Here is a 16,157-nt window from a genome sequence, read left to right as displayed (position 1 = left end):
GCACTGCTTTCACATTCCATCCACGTTATAGTAATGTTTATTAGAGGGCACTTGAAAAGTTTCAAAATTAACTGCCATAGTTGAAACTATCCTATACAGATCTTCTTTTTATATCTTGTGCTATCAAAAAGCTTATAAACCTATGCCACCTTGAATATATAAAGTCATAGCTAGAAAGTTCCTTCCAGACAGTTCAAAGAGTGAAGAGTATGCTAAAATATTTTATTTTGATCCTCAGAGATTCATTAAAGACTCAGTGAATTTTCACAGTACCACATTGAGGTAGTCATTTTCCTTGGGGAAGCCATCCCATTGTTCATATGGAATACACTGAGAAATACAGAGATCAAGGACCAAAATTTTTAGTGCCTGCTAAATTTAGCCATTGAAGTTTGAAAGATAACGACTTTGGATGCCATGATCAGCCAAGAAGGATGGGTCCATTCAAAAGGAGTATGTACTCTGTAATGGCTGAAGTCAATAAGATCTGAGAACCCTCTACCTCTATGGGAGTCATTTTTGTCTTAGAAGGGGCAACAAAAAAGACACCTGTAATCAGGCAAGACTTCTGAAATTGTGAATAAATGTTGAGTTTCCAGGAAACAAAAAAAGGTACTTTTTTCCTTTTTTTCTTCCCTCAGTATAATAAAGAGTTCAATTGGAGCACACAAAAATATTAAAGAGGATTGTGTGCTTCCTTGATCTGTTTCCTAATCTTTTACAGCAAGAAGAACATGTGCCATACACTGCATGTGGGAAGTGTGTGCGGATGACTTTTTGTACAAGTGCCATCTTCTTCTGGGTAAAGTTCTTCTCTTATCCTTTCCCCTCATAAATTCACTTTTCTAGTAACTGTCCTCCTGAACTGAACAAAAAATGAGAATGGAGCAGGTCCAGCTGGATTTCCATCTCATGCATAAATCAAGCCCATAAGGTATGGACCCACATGGAGAAGGTAGCTGTAGTCACCCAGTAGTCATTAGCATACAGTATCAAAATATCCTGCAGCTGTAGCTTGTGAGTTATGCTTGTGAAGGTGGTCCATTGATTTTTCCTTCATTATTTTAAGATAAATGCCTTTGCTTTTAGGGGGGCAGTAAGGGGAAGACTTTGGTTTATATGCTCTCCTTGCTAGTTTCTGTCTGATTTGTTCCAGCTGTGTTCTTCCATATTGTGTCTCACAGTCCATGACCTCTTTCAGGTTTTGTGTTTCACTTAACAGAGCAAAGCTGGGAGCTCTTTAATCTTCCAGAGCTGCTACTTTAATTAAAACTAAACCTTGAAAGCAGTCCAGTCAACCATGACACAATATATAGCACAATGAGCAGGCCTAGAGAGATCGCCTTGAAAAGCTCTGTGTTTTAGCATGCTCCTCATCTGTAGCACAAATAGCAGCTGGAAAAGACCTCATTCTCAGTGAAAAGATGCAGAGAGGAGATAGAGTGGTGTCTGGCAGCCCAGGAGAGCCTCAGCATTGACACATTTGAAACACAAAGGAAGAAATACCCATTTGCAGTTGGATTTAAATAGGGCAGACTCTGTGTTGCAGGGAAGAGATTTGTTCTGGGTTTGTCACTTGTGTTACTGCACAGTTACTGTGTGCTGGGTCAGGGAAGGTAGTTCATGGCAATTTGCTGAGATAGTGAAAAAAAGATACATAGCCTGTGGGCCTTAAACTGAACAATAGCTAGAGAACTAGCAAAAAATAAAAGCAGGAAGAGACACAGAAAGAGGGGATGGCAAGCAAGATGGGGTGCCTGGATCATTACTGCAATTCCTGCAGACTACACGACTTGGCTTAAATTTTTTCTTTTCCTTTGAGGGGGTCTTTAGTCTGTAATAGTATCATGTGGAAGAGAAGGTGCAGCCCCCTTCATAATCAATGTAGACCCACTAGTACATTTGCCATCCTGCCAGTTGTCCAATATGAAGAGTTTTCTCCCATCACATGCCTCTAGGTGCAAGATTTGATTACACTTCTTGTTATATTGGCTTACATCAGTAAAAACCCTTGTTCTTAGTCATAAAACAAACCATCTCTTTTCTTTCCTGCAGATTTACTATGTTACATGAAAAAAATGCTTCTTTCATGGGTTCTCTATTTATTGCTTTGTATCTTATTTGATCATCCTCTTGCAATGGCATGACAGGCACAAAATTGCTTTCCTTTTGCCTATCATAAAAAGCGTTTTGAACTCACTTTTTCCTAACGCCAGTGGTTGAATATGAACATATTTTCTTGCATTCCCTTGGCAGATCCTTTTGATTGTTGCTTCAGTTGTTGGAATCATTGTCTACAGGCTCTCAGTTTTCCTGGCGTTCTCCTCAAAGTTGTCGCAGCACGTCAATGGAACGGAGGCCCTCCGCAAGTACCTGACTCCGCAGACGGCCACGTCAGTGACCGCCTCCCTCATCAGCTTTGTTGTCATTATGATTCTCAACATCGTCTACGAAAAAGTGGCAATCCTGATCACTGACTTTGGTATGCTGCTACTCTACCTCAGGTGGAAACATGGGGTAAAATAGCTAGAAAAAATAGCATTTATATGTGTAGTAGGTATTACAGTAGGTGAACACCTGTACCACATCTTTCAGAATTTTCCCACAAAATCACACGATACCTCCTAGAAATTTTCCAATATAGATTTTCTCAATATCAGAGAAATATGACATTCAGCTCTTTGCCTGAAAAGTTCTTACATAGGCAGCATGAAAGATCGATTGTTTACAGTTTTGTGCTTGTGAAACATACAAAACAAAGAAAATTACTACAACAACCAAGCTTTATGAAAACAGATCAGTAAGGCATAACACGTTCAATTATATTAGCTTTTGTTTATGGGGAAAATAGCTATTTTCTTGTAAATGATTGAACTAAGATCACCATTCCAAAGCTGCATACCACTCTGATGTTCTTAAACAGATAAACAGTAACAACAATATTATTCTCTATATCCCAGCCATCAACATCAAAGTAGCTATTTTACTTTAGATGCATGAAGTAGTTTGGTGTTTTCACTTAATACTGTTTCATCAGTTCAAAGTGTTACATTTGCATCTTTGTCGAGTCCGTTGGATTTGGGTGCTTTTTCTTCCTCTGAGTTATTAGAATTTTTGCTTCTTCTCTTTCTTTATTGTCAGGGAACAAGTTCTCTTCTTTTTACAACCCATACAGTTTTAGAATTATATAATGGTTACAGTATACATGGGGATTAGGTACAATCTAAATGGTAATGCTCTCAGTCATATAAAGGAATATGAGGCTTACAGATACTTTGCAGCTGAGGCTCTGGAACAGTTTGTAGGTTACTTGAAGATTGGGTTGGGGTTTTTAAAATTTATTTACTTTTTTTTCATTGCAGAACTTCCAAGGACACAGACTGATTATGAAAACAGTCTGACTACAAAGATGTTCTTGTTCCAGTTTGTCAACTACTATTCTTCATGCTTCTACATAGCCTTCTTTAAGGGTAAATTTGTGGGTCACCCTGGAAGCCCAGTTTATTGGCTGGGAAAGTATCGCAATGAAGAGGTGAGAATGTAGAATGTATAATTAGTCCAGGTATTGTGCTGCAGTTTGGAGTGTATAAAGTAAAACATAGTTGTACATATTTAACCTTAGGGTTTAAGAGTGACTGCCTCACAAGGTAATTACCTCCTTATTAACCCCTAGCATGAAAGAGTATGGCACAAGACCAGTTGGGCTTAGAAATGTATTGCACATACCCAGAAAACTGTATTTTACCATGATCCTACAATCTGTGACTGGGCACACAGAAAGCAGAGGATATCAGTGGAAGCATTCCTGTTTTGCTGGGTGACCCTGACCTGGTGATAGCACAGAGCTGCATGACTTCACCTGGTATTTCACTCTTCCACTGGTATTCTGTCAACCTACCATATGTGGCCTGGATTTGGCTTTTGAATACCTTACTGGAAAAGTTTGCCTAGATAGTCTCCTTCAGATGCTTTCAGTCATGTTTTTATAATTAATCAGGGATGCATAATTTTAAATGTTTCATGCATGCTTGAAAAGTTACCCAACCTCAAAAAAATTTTCCTGTCTCTCCCAACCTTCAGTGTGATCCAGGTGGATGTCTCCTGGAGCTCACAACCCAGCTTGCCATCATAGTGGGAGGGAAAGCTATCTGGAACAACATTCAGGAAGTGCTTGTTCCGTAAGTTCAAACTATTAAGTAATCTGCTCTTTCATAGTTGAAAAATACTGTTTTGCTTGATGCCTTCAGGCATTTGGTCACTGAGTTTGGTAACTGCATATTGTGTTCTGAAAGAATAAGACTTGTCTTCAGAGTCTTTTTTGGTCTGGTAGTCTGGGCTCCTGTCTCTGTTGTTTTAAATTATTTTAATTCTAATCAGAAATTCTTCCTTCCTCTGCACATCAAACTCGATGTGTTTCAGGTTGAATATTCAAAACTGAGGTAGTAAAAGCTATGACAATATTAAACTGAAGACTTGCTTAATATTTATTGGAATGATTTGTTGTTATACATCAAGATTTTAAAAGTCATGTATAAGTTACTATTTAAACTCATTTAGTAGATATAAATCACTGTGATTCAGGTATATTTACACTTATTTATGGCTTGTAAAAACCCACTCGAAGGGTAAGGCAACAAAAGTTGCCTTTCTTAGGAAGAAAGTTTTGAATAATTCATAAATAAATAAATCTGTTGTTTAAATCTTCAGCAGAAATGTAAAAGCAGAAATGCCATTTTTTTTTTTTTGCATTTACTGGACTTCTAAGGTTCTTTTACCAATGTTAGTGTTCCTTTTCTTCCTGTCTGATAGTTTGGTCAAGAATCTAATTGGAAGATATTCTGCAGCTGCTAGATCAGAAAAAGTTGTTCCCCGTTGGGAGCATGACTACCACCTCCAACCCATTGGAAAACTTGGACTATTTTATGAGTATCTTGAAATGGGTAAGGAACAGTTTAGTCTGGATTCACTAACACTGCTGGATACAAACATGCTCTAAAGAAAATCTTCACACAAGCAATGTGGAATATGGTGGGCAGAGGAGACATTAATGTTTTCTGAGACAAGTTTTGATTGAGCCATTACAGATGGTTTTACAAGCTTTTACTAAGCAGCTAAGCCTTAATCCATTTTATAACTAGGAATCAGCATGTGATTGTACAAGGAGGAGTACTGCTGCTTCCTTGCCTAATCCTGTGAGAAATGCATTCAGAGGGCAGACCCCTGTCACGTTCTGGTGCTGCACAGCAGAGCCCTGTGTCACACTGCTCTGCTGGAGCTCTGCAGTCACCAGGACTCATTGCTGGTAACCTGGGAGCTGGCAGGCCATGGCTGGTTTGTTGCCACCATCCATTCTGTGACAGCATTGCCAGTGTGCTTAAGGCAGTACCCAGATACCAGTATGATGATTGTTGGTTTGGGCCTTCCAGTTCAGTATGGGGACAGATAGTCATGAGATTTCCAGGTCTTCATGATAAAGATGTCAGAAAGAAATGGATATTCTAATACCCAGAATAGTTCCTCATGCAGTGTTGTGATTTGTAATATTTTCCTGTCGCCTTCACCTAGCAGGTTTCTCCAGTACTGTTGTGCTACTATTTTCTCATCCAAAAGAGTCACGAAGAATCGAGCTACACTTTCTTGTTTCTTCCACCTGAATTTGGAGTATAAAAACTATACATGCCTGCACTAGCTTATCTCCAGGAAATTAAAGCCTCACCAATGCATGTAACCTCTCCTTTTCACAGTTATACAGTTTGGCTTTGTCACCCTGTTTGTGGCGTCGTTCCCCCTGGCTCCTCTCCTGGCTCTCATTAACAACATGCTGGAAATCCGGCTGGATGCGTGGAAGCTGACAACGCAGTTCAGGCGCATGGTGCCACAGAAGGCACAGGACATTGGAGCCTGGCAGCCCATCCTGCAGGGCATAGCCATTCTGGCCGTGGTCACCAATGTAAGTACGGTGCCAGCAGCTGCAAAAGAGAAAATGCCTTCTCTGCAGGTGCTACATCCAAAATGTGGGAATGCTGTGTGTGGCAGTGCAACTGGAATGATCCTTAAGGCACACCTTCTGAAAATAGAAATTCAGCTTCTTTCTTGTGTGCCTAAAAATACCACATGTGTTCAAAATTGCGTATCAGAATGAATTTTCTGAGAATTTGGATTCTAATCTGTTCTTCAGTTGTACTTAATTTTTTAAGTACACAATAAACTGAATTTTAAGAGAGTTTTTCAAGAGTTTCTTGAAATTATTAAGAAAAAATTCTGATTAATATACTTCTAACAATGAAATTTAGATGTTTCATGGTTTTTGTACCAATTCACCAATATTTTATTTGTAGGCTGCGTTGTGGGAAGAAAAATAAGCCATTATTATTTATCACTGTGGACTATTTGTGGGATACTAAACAGGACCTAGTATGTATTAACTTACAGAAAATTCTTCCTGTTGGCCTTTTTTAAAGGAATAATGGCCACTGGTTTCTTCTGCAGGCACAATTAACACCTCAGACTATCCATGGGGAATAGCCTTTCTCAACAAGGTCGCTGTTTTCTTCTGTTTTCAGAGAGATCCAAATATGTTATGCTATTGGATAACTGTATTCCTAGTCAATCCAGCTGGATCTTGTAATACCAATATGAAACTAGAAATTGAACATGTATCTTAAGATTACTTTAAAATATTGTGTCTTATCACAGTTCTCATGGTATTCAGGGCAGAGTTACAGTGGTTTTGGTGACCTCATGCTGACTTGGCCATGTGTAGGCTTCTGTCAGGAATGTGTCAGGAATGCTTTCTGCAGGTGATGTCAGTGTGCAAGCAGGGCATCAGCTGCTCACCTCCGGGGCCTGTCGCGTGCGAGGGGCTCAGCTCCAGAGACTGTCACGTTCCAGCAGCCCTGCTGCACGTGTTGTGAGGACCTCAAAGAGATTGGTATTTATTGCTAATGAAGTGTGGGCCATGAAGCCATGTGCTTGAGCAAATGCTAGAAGCTGTTTTCCTCCTTTAAGTGTGTTTCTTTCCTTGTTTGACATCCAGGAACTGATCCAAGTCACCAGTCTTTAACAACCCTGCCTTGATTTTACCTTAGTACGCAGAACGTGTTTCTTCTCTTCTACATGACTTGTTACAGCTAATTATACCTGGATAGTGTAACATCTTCCCCTTGGTGCATCTTCTCCTTCATGCATGTTACCTTTGTAGCAACTGCTAGTGCTTGCAATCAACTTTTGCACAAAGCTACCAGTTTTGAGAATTGCCGTGAGGCACTGGACTTGCTGTTGCATCTGTTGTTGATTTGAAGACTGATTTTAATTAGTTATGGTATAAATGGAAAACTGTGTGCAGTAAGACTTGGGAAGCAAAGAATGTGCTGTTTGTTTGTAGTTCTCCAGTGCAATAGTCTGAAATGCAGCCCATAATTCAAGAGGAAAAAAGTTTTTCCTTTGAGAGGATGCCGTAGGATTAGTTCTCGTATTTCTGTCCTTGAAGCTCTCCGGAGCACATCTGGAGATCATTCTGAGAGAGGGAGGAGAGTGAGACAAGGCTCAGATTTAGGATGATGAGAGACCTGGGGCCTTGCAAAAAAGATTCAGTAAGATCAAATATTAAGCTCTGTAAATACCATATTCCAGCGTCTTTCTGATACAAAGAAGCAGCATCAAACTCATTTGGTCCAAAGGGAGAAGAAATTTTTTTGCCTTACTGTTAAGTTGATATTAATTCATTTATGGTCTGACTAGATGAGCTAATGAACAGAAACAAAGTTTATTTAACAAAAACTTTCTATGCTTGTAATTCAGACTACAGATACTCTACTTGTACTCTACTTTTAACTCTACTTCAGAGTTAAAAACAGAGTAATTTAGCTGTGAGGTCGTCTCCCTGCAGCTGCAAGACACAGTAATATATACTTCTTGTCAGTCAAAAACTCCTACTCAGCATGTAAATATAAACAACACATAATTTTCACTTCATTTCACACTGGCATGTAATGCTTAAAAACAGTTTTTAAAAGTGCATGCCAACTACATTTGATTTAAGCCAAAGTGCAGTACAAGAAAAACACCTTATCCTTGAAAATTTTCAATGAGTTTTAGACCTAGGATGCCTTATTTTATTTCTTATCAGCCAAACTTTCTCTCAGCTGAATTCACTTGTAACAATATTCTGGAGAACTAAATACAGATCTTAGGCCACAGTCTCAGAAAGATTGTTTCTGCAACTTTTATCTTAACTACAGTTTAGCTTCTCAGGTTCTTCAAAGTAAGCCAACTCAAAAGGTCAGACACTAGGATATTATTCATCATTTGGCAGTGGTGCTACTTGAGGTAGGGTGGGTCTTGCCCCATTTTCAATTCCCTGCTCTTTCCCTTTGCTGTCTTTCCCCCTTGGTCCTGCCTCTTGCATTGTGCTGGCACCAGTGCTGTATAAACACATGATGAATCAGACCAGGGAAAGGATTCAGTGGTGATTCCCAGTCAGATCAGCATCTTCATCTGATCTGCTGAATGGGGCCAGGACTGCCCAAGCCAGCACAGAGCACAAGTCAACTGCAAGAGGCAGATGCAGGATGTTGATTTAGCTAGCACTGCCACCAAAACATTGTCCAAGGAACTGTAGAAGAGTTATCCACTTTTATTTTTCACCCTTTCTCCTCTCTCCCCTTCCCTTTTTCTGCAACTGTTACAAATACCTCCTCAGGCTGGGATTGTCTGGCTGGAAATGCTGCACAAAAATGGATTTTTTTTTGTCCCATGTCGTCAAAATAAGGAAATACAGATCTTAGTGATGGGGAATAGGAAACAGATATGAACCAGTTTTTGTGCTCCTCTGTTACCCATTATTGCTTGACTTTGCTCCTAACTCTGTCCTATGATTTTCCTGTAGTTTTTTCTGCCTCTTTTATACATCTGTGCCTAAAACTCCTTCCGCCTGATCTCATCAGATCCCTACTTCACATCTTTCTCTTCCATGTCTCTGCCCTGGTTCTTTCCATCCATGTTGTCAAGTGGGTATTTTTATCCTGGTATGGGACAAAACACTTCTCTTGGGGTGCTGGAGTGCAGCTGGTCACTCCTTCCCAGGTGCTGGGCACCAGAGACGCCTGTTGTCATGAGTTGGCTGGGCAGCCTCTTGCTAAATACTCAGCTGCAGATCTTGCCAGTGGAAAGTCTTCCTCACAGGGAAACCTTTTGAACTTGAAGTAGCAGGGGAGGAAATTGGATTAAACATAGTTAACCTGTCCTCCAGAATAGGATGTTTTGGGAAGCTCATGAGTTTAGAAAAGACTTCCCACAACAAACCCACAGATCATATTTCCTACCCAGTTTGTGACTAGCAGACTGAGTAGGACAGGGACTCTCTTGGGAGCAAGATAAAAACAAATGGTCACGTCATGTAAAACAGCACCGTGCAGCTGCTACTAAAAAAAATTATCTTGGCATCAAGAGTAGTTTCCACATGTACTACGCTGTAGTAGGAGGCAACAAGTACCAAGATGAATTTGGGCTGGCTAGCACCTCAGAAGGGGTGGGAGGTTTCTAGGATCAGAGATGGATCAGTTATATATCTAATTTATTTAATTCCTTTACTCAAACATTGGAGAACCTGGTGACATTTAATTCTCTATTACTGAAAAAATCTTCTGTTGTTTCCATTAATTTCATCAGGCAGAATTTCTTCAAGCATCTCATTAGTACTCATAAGAAGCACATTTGCTGATCTTCTCTGCATGCACGTGAATGCACGTTTTATAGTATAGCTGTTTTAAGACATTCAGCAGAGCTAGCAGAATTTAGGAACTGTACAGAGTACACATGCCAGAAAGGGATTGTTTTGTGCCCATGAGAGACTACATGCTCATTTACAGAATGAACAACCACTGACGGGAAAATAACATATTTTCTATTTTTAGCTCCTATGCTAACTTTTGAGATGATAAGTATATGGCAAAGGAATGCATTTTAAAGCTTATTTCTTTAATGCTGCTCTGCTTTTTTGTCTTCTGTGTCTGAAATGCAGGCTTTGATCATTGCTTTTACATCTGACATGATTCCTCGTCTGGTTTATTACTGGTCCTTTTCGGTCCCTCCTTACGGGAGCCACAGCACTCACACTATGGAGGGGTATATAAACAGCACACTCTCTGTCTTCAACATAGCAGACTTCAAGAATGAAAGCAAGCCTTCTTCCCCTTGGCTTGGGAAACAAACAACATGCAGGCAAGTGTCAAATAAGTATTTGTCATTTTCCAATTGCAAAAATAGTGGGGTTTATATCTGAGCCATCTAATTCAGTAAACAATATCCCTTAAGAAACATTAAAATGCAGGAAAACCCAGCTTATTTTGAATGGCAGAATGGAATGGAAGTATTCACCCGTAAGTACTACTCAGAAAATTCTTTTTTTTTAATTTGGCTTTCTCCTAGCTGATAGTTTTCCAAAAAAGCACCTTACAATTTTTATCAGTAATTCTTAATAAAATGGCAAAAAACCCGACGTTTCAGCCAAATATAGCTTATGTTTCAGATATGGTTTTACCCATCACAGTAGTTCCAGAGCTGACTGTTCCAGGACACATTAAGCAGGGCCATGTCGTGCTCCATCCTCTGGCCGCAGCGCCGTACTGCAGAGATCCCAGAGATCAGCTCCTGACTTTCCTGTTTGCTTTCAGATACCGGGATCTCCGCTACCCTCCTGGTCACCAGCACCAATACGAGCACAACATCTACTACTGGCATGTCATTGCAGCCAAGCTGGCTTTCATCATCGTCATGGAGGTCCGTGTATGGGGGTTTGAGCATTGCCTATTTAGTCTCTTCCCTCCCTGTGGAAAATCCTTCAGAGGCTTTCGGTCCAGGCACAGCTATCAGAGCTGTGATCTGTGCTAGCATGAGCAAGAACTTGGGAGATTTAAATTAGGAGTAGCAACACTGGAAAAATAATTCCCTGAAATCATGACATCAGCTGAAGATTGCCCCACAGAGCTGCAGCTTCTTTTCTCAAGAACTGTAGAATAATTTTTAGTGGCAGAAATAGAATACATGTACTTAGAAGAAGTTTGCACACAGTATCCTGAATGCATGTGCATGATACCTGTTTGTAATGCATGTACATAATGCAGGTACAATACATGGCAGAGTGAAGTCTATAAAGACAGTCCCTGTAAGAAGTGATGATCTCTGGATGATCATCAAAAAACAATTGCTCCTTCCTCTGCAGCTACAGCCTGGGCTTATGAAAGATGGAAATCAGTCCAAGATGAAGAGAGAGAAATATTGAGTATTATTTAATTATAAAATGTGTTTAGGTCCTGATACAGGGACTACTGAAGTCATCAGAAACTGGTTAGAGCAGATTTCCTGTATCACAGAAAAGTAATTGCCCCAGAGTCATTTGAACAAACGTAAAACATCTTATAGGAAACTGTAAAAAGTGCTTCCATGCAGGAGGGAAGCGCTGCGTACCAGGGTTTCCCCAAAGCATGCATAGAAGTCCTTGCCCAAATCAGGATTGGAAAATCAGAAATTCTTGTTTATCAGATAATTATTCTACCTTATTAGTCATGTCTTTTTAAAATCTTTTTCTACAGTGTTAGATACTGGCACTGAATCAGCTCAGTGTCTTAAGACAAAAAGTGACATTTCATTTAGAATGATAATAATGTCCTGTTGAGCCTGACTGACATTTTTTCATTTTCACCTTTCCCAGCATGTCATATACTTTGTGAAGTTTATCATTTCATATGTAATTCCGGATGTATCGGAGAAGACCAAGAGCAAGGTCAAACGAGAGAAGTACCTCACACAGAAACTATTACACGAGAATGATCTCAAAGGTGTGAAAAAAACCATGGGCAAAATAGCTGAAAAAATCATCAAAAGAGCAGACAGCACTTTCCAACCTAAAGATGAATAAGTACTTTTTCATATGGAATAACAGTACTTGGACAGCTAATATCTGTCCAGATATTACCAAAAGCTATCAAGCACTTTGGATTTACTAAACATTGTTTCTTGCAACTCTTACATGCTCATTTACCAGTTTCCCTTGGACAGATGCAACCACTGCAATGCAGATAAGAGTTATCATTGTTTTAACAGCTTTTTAGAACATATTAAAAAAAGAAAAAAAAAGAAAAAAGCGAAAATTATTTATCCTCTTAAGAAGATGCAGATTAATTCCCAAACGCCTAGGCTGCTTTCTACTTTTCTTAGGCATCAGCTACTAGATAACTAGTCTAACTTGAATAAACCTTAAGAACAAGAATGATTTGCTATATATCATCGCATCCAATGAAGGAGTTTTGATTGCTTGCTAATACAGACCTCGGCTATAAAATGAAGAGGAAAAGCCAAAACATGAAGGAAAAAGAAAGAAAATACAAGTCAAAATCCCACTGTTAAGCCATTGGAGTTGACATACTAAGCATGGTTGTTTGCTACTCTGAATTAGCTATGCATACTGAGACTTAAATGGATAACAAGACATTTCAATTAATCCTGGACTTGGATCACAAGAAGCAACAGGACTGTAAGCCCATCCTGTTCATCAATCTCTGTGTAAACAGGAGAATTGCCTTTGAAATCAATGCATACAAACTGACCTTATAGCACGCCAAGTGAGTAGAAAACTCAGGCATTTTATCTTTCCCCAGTCAATGTACTTTCATTAGTTCACTCGCCCATTCTGAGCTAAATGCTCATAGCCCTGAAGGTCTCCTACCTGTAAAAGCAATAAGTGTTAAAAGTCTTTTCACATACTAAATCAATATTTGTGGAGGGCTGTCTTTTGCATTTCTGTCACGCCAGAACGTGCTCTTCCCTGAGGTTTTGACATAGGACGAATGTGCAGCTGAACATTTTGATACAACATTGCGTGATAAAGTGAATTCTGACAAGACTATGAATCTGTTGGAATTGGAGATTGGAATAAACCATTTTATAGGCCTTAACCATGCTGTGAAGCTTTGAATAATATGGAAGGATGTCAGAGGTGTGGAGGCATGTGCTACAGCCATCAGTCATCTTCAAATCAGGCTGCCGATCTCCCCGCTTATTTTGGCTCCAGCTGCAAACTGGGAATTAGGGAATTACAGATTAGGCATGTATGTGGAAGGCTATTTTGTGCCTGAAGAAATGATATTGCAGATTATTAACTTGCTTTCTCTTTTAACAGCTTTAATGAACAAATTTATATAAATCATGAAAACCAAAACCTTTTAAAAAAAGAAAAATATGCCTGTGCTCTATAAACCAGGTGATTATGTGTGTAATTTTGTACTCTTCTTAAATGCAATAGATATGTAGAATTTTCAGGCAGATTATTCATATAACTTTTTAAGTATGAAGTCCATTTACAGAAATTAAATAGCATTTGGAAGATGCATTTTATCCAGTCAATAATCAGAAGGAATTAAACCTATGAACTTTGCAGCAAAATCTCCAATACTCAGTGCCATGTAACTCAAGCCTGTCTTTTGAAGCAAACCCTATAGAATCATAAGATCATTCAGACTGGAAAAGACCTTTAAGATTGTCAAGCCTAACCATTAACCTGACACAGCCATGTCCACAACCAAACCATGTCCCTGAGTGCCACATCTACATGTCTTTTAAATACCACTCTCTGAGCCCAGCCATCCAGCCAGGTTTTTATCTATCCAGCAGGAGGTCTGCCCAAGCTGTGAGCAGATCAGCACCCATTCACCACAAGGGACTTGTGTCTGTCTAAGTGGTGTAGTAGGTCACTGAATGTTTCCCCCTGGATCATGAGGGTTTCATTCTGTTCCCTGCCCCTGTCTCCTCCCATCCCAGGGGGCTGGGCTCTCAGAGAACAACTGGTCTTACTACTAAAGACTGAGGCAAAAACGGCATTGCGTACCTCAGCCTTTTCCTCATTTTTGTCTGTGTGTTTTCCACCACATCCAATAAAGGATTGAGAGTCTTCTTAGCCCTCCTTTTGTTGTTAATATGTTTATAGAAACATTATATTGTCTTTTGCAGCAGTAGCCAGATTAAGTTCTAGTGGGGCTTTGTCCCTTCTAATTTTCTTCCTGCAAAACCTCATAGCTTTAGTCTTCCTGTGCTGCCTGGCCATTCTTCCAAAGGTCATCAACTCTTCCTTTTTTACCTGAGTTCCAGCCAAAGCTCCCTGTTCAGCCAGGCTGGTCTTCTCTTCTTTTGAATATTTCCAGGGATGGAGACTCTACAACCTCTCTGGGCCACCTGTTCCACTGCTCAGTCATCCTCACAGTGAAAAAGTGTTTCAGTTTCTGCCTCTTGTCCTGTCACTGCATAATATTGTTTTAACTTTCAGTTAAAACAAAGTTTTGTCCAAAAACTTTATTCAAGGAACAATTTTAGTGAAGTAGTCAGGATTTCCCTGTGTAAAATGAGTTGGTTTAGAAAGGACAGTGGGCTCCTTTCATACTTGGAGCTTTTGATTTTCGCTTTCAACTGGACCTTTCTCATTTGCAGTTGTGTTCAGATGAGAGATGCCATTTTTATTCCCTCATCAGTGATCACAGTATCAGTGTGCCTTAAATACCTTTCAGATGTGGTGTTAGAGGGCAGGTAAGGAGGCATCCTGTGATAAAGGGGGGGGAAATGCAGCACAAAATGGACCATTTCAGGTAATTATTTGGTCTTAAGGAAGCTCTTTGAGAGTTAAAGAGACTAGGAAACAAACTAATTGTCATACTGTGAGCAGTGGCAGAGCTTAAGGCTGATTTTCAGAAGTGCCTAGACTCATGCTCCCTGTTTGATACCTGGGGAGTCTCCAAGTTGTTTCTTCCTACATCATTTGTCATCATTTCCTAAAGGGAGAGTTAGCTCTCAGTGTCATAAAGAGTTTATGTTCCTGCCTTTAAAATTACAATTAAATAACCTGCTACATCAGCAAAGCCTATGTGCCAGTGGCTTGGGCTCCTCCCATAATAAAATCCTAATCAGCCCTGAGTGTGTTTCTGTGTAACCTTTTTTGTTCAGATGACAAATGTGCTTTGGAAACCGGTCATCCATTTGTCTCCATTTTCTGGGAGGCATCACAGATTAGTCTGGGCACACATGGACTGAGTTCCTTTTGGTTCAAACTGACCCAGAAGGCAGCTTTTAGATATGCACTTAATGGTCACTGACAGGCCCTTAGTCTGCTGAAACCAGAGCTGGGCTGAGGAGAGTGGTGAGCTCTGCATGGGCATCACCTAGCCAACATTAACTTTTTCCTTGAGTGATTTGCTTCTGAAATGCCATGCTCCTTGCTAATGTAGCTGTAACATTTCATTTCAGAAGACATTACATCAGGAGCTCAGTTCAGTTTGCCATGTGCTCAGTGTTATTCACAGCAGAGTTCTGAATCAGAGAAAGAAGAGGGAAACCACACGTGCCTAATAATTGCATTTTAATAGTTTGATTTAAGCTGTGCAGTTTCTGAAGCCTCTACCTCCAGCTGCTGAAATGTGCTCTGCTTGCATGCCGGTAGCTCTGCGGAGGCTTAAGGAAAAAAATGCTGGGGGCCAGTTGCCAGCATATGAGTATTTGTATTTTTTTTTTCCTAGCCTTTGTCTTTAATTAAAGACCTGCTTGAAGGAAAAATCAGCATTTGTTTTAAACTCTGAATCCATTTTACTTTTTTCTACACTTGATACGTAGACCAGACTTCTACTTTGTACAGATCTATTGAAGTCAGGGTGAATTTGAACCAGTGACCATTTCATTGCCTTACCAAGCAACATAAATTACAGACTATCACCACTGTTTTAGACTCTGTGTATGTCAATAAAATTCAGAATGTAAGAGTGTATTTTTTATTTTTTCTAAGAATGTTTGCAATTAGTTTCTGAATATTAAGATTTCTTTATATTTATTGTCATTAAATAAAGTCTATTTTAAAATATCAATACATCTGATGTTGATTAGTGTTGTTTGTTTTTCCTTGAATGATACTGCTGCTGCCAAATGCTACACTTAAATTTTTAAAGTGTCATCCCTGTCTTAATTTCCATATTCATCCTCCTTTTCAATCTTATTCCATTAAAGTGTTACTAGTGCTGAAATTTATCTTCTGGGTTTTTCTGCATCCCCTAGATGGAAGTCATTCCTTCCAACACCATATCGATGACAAGAACCATTATGTTCTCATACAAATAAACAGTTTA

The 16,157-nt window shown here is 39.6% G+C and overlaps 1 protein-coding gene across 2 annotated transcripts in view; it reads left to right on the top strand.

The window, feature by feature from the left end:
- ANO6 (anoctamin 6) overlaps positions 1-15,901 on the top strand; it is a 78,475-nt gene extending 62,574 nt beyond the window's left edge. For both annotated transcript variants that reach the window (XM_071423560.1, XM_071423559.1), the window contains exons 12-20: positions 725-802; positions 2,257-2,482; positions 3,363-3,532; positions 4,081-4,178; positions 4,810-4,940; positions 5,745-5,950; positions 10,022-10,221; positions 10,674-10,779; positions 11,711-15,901. In XM_071423560.1, the coding sequence (XP_071279661.1) occupies positions 725-802; positions 2,257-2,482; positions 3,363-3,532; positions 4,081-4,178; positions 4,810-4,940; positions 5,745-5,950; positions 10,022-10,221; positions 10,674-10,779; positions 11,711-11,917 (1,422 nt within the window). In that variant the 3' untranslated portion in view covers positions 11,918-15,901. The remainder of the gene's footprint in view (positions 1-724; positions 803-2,256; positions 2,483-3,362; positions 3,533-4,080; positions 4,179-4,809; positions 4,941-5,744; positions 5,951-10,021; positions 10,222-10,673; positions 10,780-11,710) is intronic.
- Positions 15,902-16,157: the final 256 nt, after the last annotated feature.

Source organism: Agelaius tricolor, unplaced genomic scaffold (assembly GCF_023055355.1).
Source record: "Agelaius tricolor isolate 1412-34295 unplaced genomic scaffold, bAgeTri1.0.p SCAF_3, whole genome shotgun sequence".
NCBI lineage: Eukaryota > Metazoa > Chordata > Aves > Passeriformes > Icteridae > Agelaius > Agelaius tricolor.
The sequence above is the reverse complement of the archived record's forward strand: the minus strand, read 5'-3'. Positions and strand labels throughout refer to the sequence as shown.